General features: G+C 38.2%; 1 protein-coding gene across 1 annotated transcript in view; it reads left to right on the forward strand.

The window, feature by feature from the left end:
• LOC122090002 (DNA repair protein XRCC4) overlaps positions 1-8257 on the forward strand; it is an 11163-nt gene that overhangs the window by 804 nt on the left and 2102 nt on the right. Inside the window, exons 3-4 of the mRNA XM_042659809.1 lie at positions 376-504; positions 5115-5237. Of these exons, the coding sequence (XP_042515743.1) occupies positions 376-504; positions 5115-5237 (252 nt within the window). The remainder of the gene's footprint in view (positions 1-375; positions 505-5114; positions 5238-8257) is intronic.

An 8257-nucleotide genomic window follows, 5' to 3' on the forward strand; every position in this document is an offset into this window, starting at 1 on the left:
CCCCCCCCCCCCCCTTTTTTTTTAATAATTTATAGAATTGAGAACACAGTCATGTAAAGCTATGATATACATCTCTGCTATGAAGTTGGCTTCATCATTTTTGAACTTTATTTGTCTTAGAGTCTGTGTGCAGCATGTTTTTAAAACTCAGGATAAAAAAATTTGGTTTTTCGGATCTTCAAACCCTTGGATTGTACCAGTGGGTCGGTATCAGATCAGTCAAGACTCGGGATTGGTCTCCACTGATACCGATCTGATCAGGCCTATTTTGACCGATTTGATCCAATTTTTAAAACTATGGTGTGCGGTGACATGGTTTATTTCCATAAAATGCTAATTGAGCTGCTATTCGTCTTGCGGTTTATTCTCTTGCAGTTGTCATGGACATTTGAAAAGCAAGGAACTAAGCTAGAATGGCGTTGGAAATGTCAACCATCACCTGATAATAAGAAAACTACAATGGAAATCCTGGATTTTCTTATGGATGCAAATATACGGTTAAGTGTAAGACTGCAGACCTGGTTTCACTCTTTTCCATATGTGGAAAAAAATATATTCTACAGCCCATCTTTTCAATTTCATTAACTCCGTTTTCATTCTTGCGTTCCTTTATTGTTCTTCTTCTGTTATTTGTTAAGCTTGTCCATATTCTGGTATGCCAGTTGGTATGATTGCTATATTGATACTACAATTAGAAAATAACATTGACCTGGAGATGCGGTTAAGTACTCAAGTCTCGCTAACTGACATTATAGTTCTTTAGTTTTGAGTGAGAAGTGGGTCATGAAGGTTTATCCTTTGTTTTGCAGTCTCAGGACATTGACTATACTGATCTAGCTTTTTAAGTAATCTCCTCTCATTCTTCTGGGTTATATTCAATTGGAAGAGTATTCTCTATGGGGAGCACAGCCTCCACCAGCACCCCACAATCTGTCTCTCTCCTCCCCACGTGAAATGACCCATATGGGCAGAGGAGAGAGACAGACAGTGGGGGGCACTGGCAGAGGCTGCACTCCCCCACAGAGAACATTATCCTTGTACAATTATACCCCTATGGGTTTCTAATTTTTTACAAGAGTCATTGAATGCCTCAAATTTCTACTTCTTTAGCTTCTCTTCTATCATCTAATCTTTTATATATTTTCCCAATTCTTCATTTCATGTCTAGAAGCCTCATTATGTGAAGCTTTCATCTAATCCTACTTGAGAAGCAGATGCAGGGATTTCCTCAATTACTTATTTTTTAAATGTCGTGTTCAATCATCTTTTCCCTTATTTGCAATTTGATTATTTTTTTATTTGTTTCTAGTATTATTCGTGCTCCATTTCAATTGTCAGAGAGGTTATATTGTGAGAGGTAAAGAGATCAGCTAATGCGGGGCCGGGGGGTCCCGAAGACCCAACTCAGATGGCTGAAGGGCCCACTTAAACAAGTAGCACAAATATCATAATTAATGGCAGTTTTGTAATATACCAGAATTCTCAAGGGGCTATTAGCAAATAAAGAAGCAATAAGGTTTGAAAGGGATTACTATTTATTGGTTAGGTACAAGCTAGGAATAGCATTCAACTTGATGGTAATGTGTAAATAAGAGGGTAAAGTAGGGACAGCAATAAGGAAGTAAAACAAAAGGAGGACTTTTTAACACAAAGGACAAAGGCCTAGAAGACTTCTCCCCACTTTAGAAGAAGAGAGAGAGGCGATAAAGAGATTGCAGGGAAGAGGGGGGGGGGAGAGAGAGAGAGTGACCGAACAGAAGAAAGGAAAAAGGAGGGGGAGGGTGGGAAAACAGTCTTGCAGACATTTCACAACTCAATCCATTTTTCAATAATCTCCTTAACAATTTGGGTTACATGCTTTTTATACTAAGCTGAAATTAAAGCTTCCTAAGTAAAGGCTAAGACTGAAATAGAAATAAAATCTTCCAAAACCTAGACTAATAGAATTAGAAACAAAGCAAAACTCAAATTGGTAATCCCTACCTGTCTAGCAATTACCCAAAAATAAAAGATTAACAATATTTCCCAAATAAAATAAAATCCTAAAAGATTATAATAGCTTTGAACCCAAATTGGTAACTTTGATTCCAAATTGGGTCGGTTATTGGTTTGGGCTCTCGAATGGGTTTGGGTTGATCCATCAAAGCGTTCTTGCATCATAAGCTTTCCTAAAAAGGTAGATCTGAAATTTAAAGCAACCAAGAAAGAGAGAGATAAGACGAGAAAGAAATTACAAGAGAGTAATACCATGGGTAAGGAGAGAGAAGAGAGAGAGGATAGATAGATGAAAGAGAAGGAATCCCCTTCCCAAATTGAGAGCATGGGAGAGAAAATCCAACTAGGCCATTGCCAAAGCAAATAAATTAATCTATTAACCAAAATCGAAATTGTGGGGGTGGGGGGAGTTGTTACATATATAAAGAAACCAAAAATCAGAAATAGACTCCACTATGGACTCTAAACTTGTCTAGTAGGTATAAACTAACTAGTAGACTCCAACTAAAATAAACTGACCTATTAAAAATGTATTTAATGAGACCCACACAATCTTATCCATATACTTAATCCCGTGTACAGGACTAAGGCCGCATATACGGGCTTATAAGCAAGTCCCGGTACATCAGTAAACCAAAAAAGAAAAATCCCAAGGCCCATAGAATCCATCCATGGGCCAAAATAAAGTCTTTTGAGGCCCAATTGAACAATCTGAACTGCATTAAGTTTTTCTAGTTTGGCAGGTCTAGAGAGTTTCTGTAGTTTGGCACCAATATTTGCATATGGCAGATTGATAGAGCTATAATTTTGTGGACAAGTAGATGCCGAGGGCACCTGCTCACATGTCAAGTTTCAGTTAAATTGGTGTTAGTCAAGTGGCCAAATAAAGCTCCGAAAATCATGTGAAAAAAAGTGAAGCTTTTCTAGAAAGAAATGGACAGCTTACAATACAAGGGAATATGCTTATGGATAGGAGGTCTATTAATGAATTTGTCTGAAATTTTACTTCTGACCAATCTAGATGATTTCTTAAATATCGATATGCTTGAAATGGCCACATCGCCCTTCCATGTGGCAAAGCTTGGTGCTGGACAAGAGATACCGTCTAGCCTTGCTAGACTAGAATTTATATATGGTTCATAAAGAATGACCTATTACCCTCATCTTAAACATAGGACTGACTTATGTGCATAAGTTATCCCACTACAAATACTGACATATTTAATATTTATTTACTAAACAACTTTGTTTCGTCACTAGAAATGCTTATAAACATTATTCAAAGCCATTCTGTTACATAGATGTCTCAATAGTAATATTGCTACTAGTCCAGGTGCCATTGTTTCAAGGTGTACTTTAGACCATATTTTCTACTGTTCATTCTAATGCATGAACTATTTGGGTTGTTGGATTGGAAGGTCAAGACTTTCAGACTGCTGAGAGCCCAATGCAGTGCTAACCTTGAACTGGTGTATGCCAGTGGGGGATCAGCTTGCAACAGGACTGCAGGTATTGGGATAGAATCAAATTGAAAGAAAATCCAATTACTCTATGAATTGAAACTGATATACAATTGTGTGAATGAAAAGAAATGATTGCAAATAAGGATATGATCAAGAATCACCACCAGGGAGCCTATAGCAGATAGCCCTGAATCACCACATGACCAAAGTGCTGAGGCCATATTTCATTACTCAAAATCATTGCATCACATAGCATATCAGACCACTACTTTATAGAGTAACCCCTCAACGTTCAATTCTCAACCCAACTCACAGATTAAAACTTCCCTAAATTCCTACACTTGAGAAACAAGGAGTCTGAAAATAGAAACTGTTTAGAGCTTCTAGATTTCTAAAACCAGATTCAAGAGTTCTGTAACAAATCAGAAACAATCAGCATTAGTAACATAATGTGGACCCAGTCTAACCTAAAATTTTCAGAAAACTGAAAATAGAAACTAGAAGCTAACACCTAATCCCTTACAAGACTCAAGTCCCTCATGCTTGGGCTTATAGAATACAATAGAAAACCCAAAAATACTTGGCCCATGACCCATATAGATTAAGCCTATTTTTTCATTCTTGGTCCAATCTGACCCAACATAGCCTGGTTTGCTGCTGGCCTTCTTGCTTTTCTGAACTGCATCACTTCCATGTCAGAATGGTCTGACATCTGCTTGGGGTTTAAATGCATTGGCATGAAGGATTTAACTTTCCCTGAAATGGAGCTGAGATTATGCCATCAAAAATTCAAACTCCAGGCCTTTATGATTCTGCCAAACTGATGGCCAACTTATAAAACCATCGGCATTAAATATTCTTCATGATGCTCAAGAATGGCTGTTACTAGTGCATGCAAGTATGCAACCATGGATGACACATGAGTCCCCTCTGATGACCATTGTCACCATCCTCTCAAAACCATGAGTGAAGATAATCTAAGACGCAATAATAGCGGAAGGCCTTAGCTCTATTAAAACCCCATTCTCCCATTGGGCATGAGAACGTAGAAATGTTCTAGAAAATGGCTCCAATGCTTGAATATACACAGGCTTCTTTCACAGGCAAAAGAAAATTCAATTTTACTATCAGCTTTTTGGGTGACGATTAGCAAATATATCTTTCCCTCAGCAAGTGGTCCTTGATACCATTGACCAATCTATGAGCAACACTTTTCTCCCTAATGATGAAATCTTAGACAGAGTGAAGACAATGTTGAAAACTTGAAATATACCGTTTCTTCTTAAATAGCCAAAATGAAGTTTCTTTGGAAAAGCCTTCTCTTCCCAGATATTAAGTGTTGTATCAAAGGTTTAGAATCTAGATGATATAATTTGGTATTATATGTGAAACCTTGCTTGTGAAAAAGAAAATTGGGTATGAAGTTTTGAACAGCACTCAAGTCTGGCCTGGCAGATTTCTTTCAATATTTCTTGTATAGATGGGTTTGATTTGCCTTAGTGGAAATATAATGATCTTAAAACTTAAGTATTTAAAGCTATTCCATGCTTAGTGGAATCTTACTTGCACATGGTTATTTGCTTACCATGCTTTCTTGACTGAAACACATTAAAGTTTTATTGGGAACATGAAATTTATGTTGGTTGATCTTGATAGGAAGAAGTTGTTAGGAAGACCCAGTCATTTGAGAGGATGAAACTGGAAGCTGAAAAATCCTTAGCACAAAGTGAGAAGATCTGCAGTGAGAAGGCAGAGTTCGAATCTGCAATCTATGCTAAGGTGTGTTATGAATATTAATTGTCCTATTGTCGGAATTGCATTATTTACTCGATCCATTGAATTATTTAAAATTTCCTTTGCAAAGTTGAAGCATTCAATCCATTTATCCTCAAAGGTGAGAAAAATTGTCTTGACCATATGTTTTAGTTAAAGCTATTTTATTTTTCTTTCATATCTAGCTATAAAAGAAGCTATTAATTCTACTTTTTATGGTGGTTCTTCTCCAGTAAGTCTTCCAAGTTCCAAAAGCTTCTTAAGCCTCAGAATGTTTCTTTTAGCGTTCTTTCATTCTCATCTGAAAAATTGGATCTTTTCCTCTCTGTTGGGTGAAATCTACAGAATTTAAGGTTGCTGCGTTTCTCATTCTCAGGGCCGCCGGTTCATTCTTTTGGTCATCGTTTCAGATGTCTAACCCTCACCAACTTTATATTTTACAATTACGTGGCTGAAATTATAGTTTGGATTAAGAATGTTTTAGTACAGACCTTTTCTTGGGTAGTAAATATTTCTATGGAGAGGACCATATCTAATACTGTAATATGGAGAAGCTAATTGAGAAATGATCGCAGACAGGTAGTAGCAAAGGGAAACATACTTCAAGTTGCGCAATTCCTCTTCAATCCGAGATTTTTTGCAATTTAATCCGGAAAACTTGGTTTTGATTGAGGTATCAGGGTTGCTTTTTGATCAAGAAATAATTTCCCAAGTTCAGATCGAATTAGATCTGAGATTTAAACCACGTTTATTAGCTCCTAGGAAGAACTTCTAGCGTTTTTCTTTTCTGCAGGTTTAAGCTAATATTGTCTCTACTGTCTTGACTGTATTGGGTCGTCTCGGCTGATACAGGTCAAGACAGTCTGATAATATTGTGGGCTAGCTTCTTCTTCTTTTCTTTTGTGTTTAATTTAGTTGTTTACCTTTTGTAGAGGGTTTCCCTCTAAAGTGTCATTTTCATTTCCAGTTACCTAAGTGCCATGTAAGTGTGATTAGATAGGTTTCTTACATAGCTAGGGACATTTTTTTTTTTTTCAAATAACAGCTTGTAAGGCCTATTAGCATCCAACAATTTTTATCAACGAATAATGGCTGTTGTCCTTTTTTCTGTTGTGAAAGGAGTTGCTGTGAGACTTGGTGAAGAGTGAGAAATTCTTGGGGTTGGAGAGATTCTGATCTAGGCCTATTGGTGTGAAATCAAAGGTCATATCCCCTTCTCTATATATTTCTTCTCTCAAGTACAAATTTGTCTACTGTTTTATGTGTTTGCTGAACTTGAGTTAATTTGAATTTGAAAGGGATTATTGTCTGTTGCTACTGTTGCTTATTTACTTTTATTGATAATACTAAAATCCCAGCAAAGGGTCACCAGAAAAACCTGGCGGCAGTCCTGTTTTGGGCTCTTTTCTGCTGAGATCGATATTGAATGTTATAAGGAATCTGGTGAGCAGATTACCCACATCTTGTTGAAACTGATAATAACTAGCAGAATGTGCGAAATATCATCGAAACCAGTAACATTTTCAATTTGACCCTACTTGAAACTGGGAAATTTCGGTCAGCCGAAACTTTGAAGTTTCAACTGAGATTTAGAGCTATTCCTGAGAATCTCTTCCGTTTCTGGCTGGGATCTTTGATGTTGACAAAGCTATTTTTATTGATAAGATGGGAATCTCTATTGGCCATCTACAAGTCAAGTACTTGGGGTTTCCTTTGAATTTTCCTAGATCATCTACCCATCACTGCACTACCATGTTAGATCTTGTAAAGAGAAGACCCCTCTCACGATAGACTTCTAACAGATCTCATTCAAAAATGTTTTTCAGCTTTGCAAAGACAAGCTTCTCTCCTCTGTTGGATGATTGCTGCTTATCAGATCTATTATTCAGTCATCCTACATTTATTGGTTTGGTATCTTTTGTTTGTCCCAGTCCACCATCAAAGAGTTGCAGTCTCTTATGTTTGCCTTCCTTCAGAAAGGAACCGATTCCTCTAAATTTCTTCACCTCGTTAGTTGCGCCGTTGTTTGTCCCCCCACAAAAGAGGGAGGTCTGGGCTTGAGGTGAATCAAAGAAGTCAACTCAACTGAAATTATTAAGTTGATATGGTAGCTTGTGACAAAGAAGAAAAGTATATGGGTTGATTGGGTCTACTCAGTCCTCTTCTGCTCTGATTCTATTTGGACAGTTCCTGGCTTGTCTAATGCTTCTTGGGTTTGGTGCAAGATTTTGTCGTTTCGATCTATAGCCCCAGGGGTTATCTCTCACAAATTGATGATGGTGTCTCTACCTCCCTTTGGCTTGATCACTAGCATTCAATGGGTGTTCTCCTTCACTCTGTCGGTGCAAGAGCCATATACAATTTGGGTCTTTCTAAGCAGTCTTTGGTCACTAACATCATTAGTCTTGGTGATTAGGCCCCTCCTCTCCTCTGTGTGTGTGGAATGCCTTGCCATCCACAGCCAGAATGCATTAAGGAAGGGCAGATATTTGGACTTTTGTCTATTTCGAACTTTTCATCTCTAAAGCGGCATGGGACTTCATCCGGTCATGAGGCCCATAATCTCTTCGGCACAAGCTTGTCTGTTTCAAATACCACATCCCTCGCCACAACTTTACTGTTTGGTGGGCTCTCTAGAACTGCCCCTCCCAACAGTCCTTCCTCATCCATCATCAGATCTTTGTCTTGTCCTCGTGCTGCCTCTACTAGAATGATGTGGAAGATATTGATCACCTCTTTTTTGCCTGCCCCCTCTCCTCTTCTATTTGGAAAGGTGTCCTAAAAAAATGATGGATGGAGCGTAATCTCAGGAAATGGACCTCCAACTTTTGATCACTTCGGTAAAACCATTTCCTTGACATCGAAGCCAAGCTATTTGTTTTTACCTCTTCTTGTATTGACTCCCCAAGGAACAAGCGTATCTTTGTTTCTTGGGGCCTATCTCCCTCCTTTCTTCAGGCCCACTCCTCTGCTTCTTGAGGGATTGGTCTTGTTTTGAGTTTTTAGTTGCCTTCCCCCCCCCCCCT

Source organism: Macadamia integrifolia, chromosome 9 (assembly GCF_013358625.1).
Source record: "Macadamia integrifolia cultivar HAES 741 chromosome 9, SCU_Mint_v3, whole genome shotgun sequence".
NCBI classification, from domain to species: Eukaryota; Viridiplantae; Streptophyta; class Magnoliopsida; order Proteales; family Proteaceae; genus Macadamia; species Macadamia integrifolia.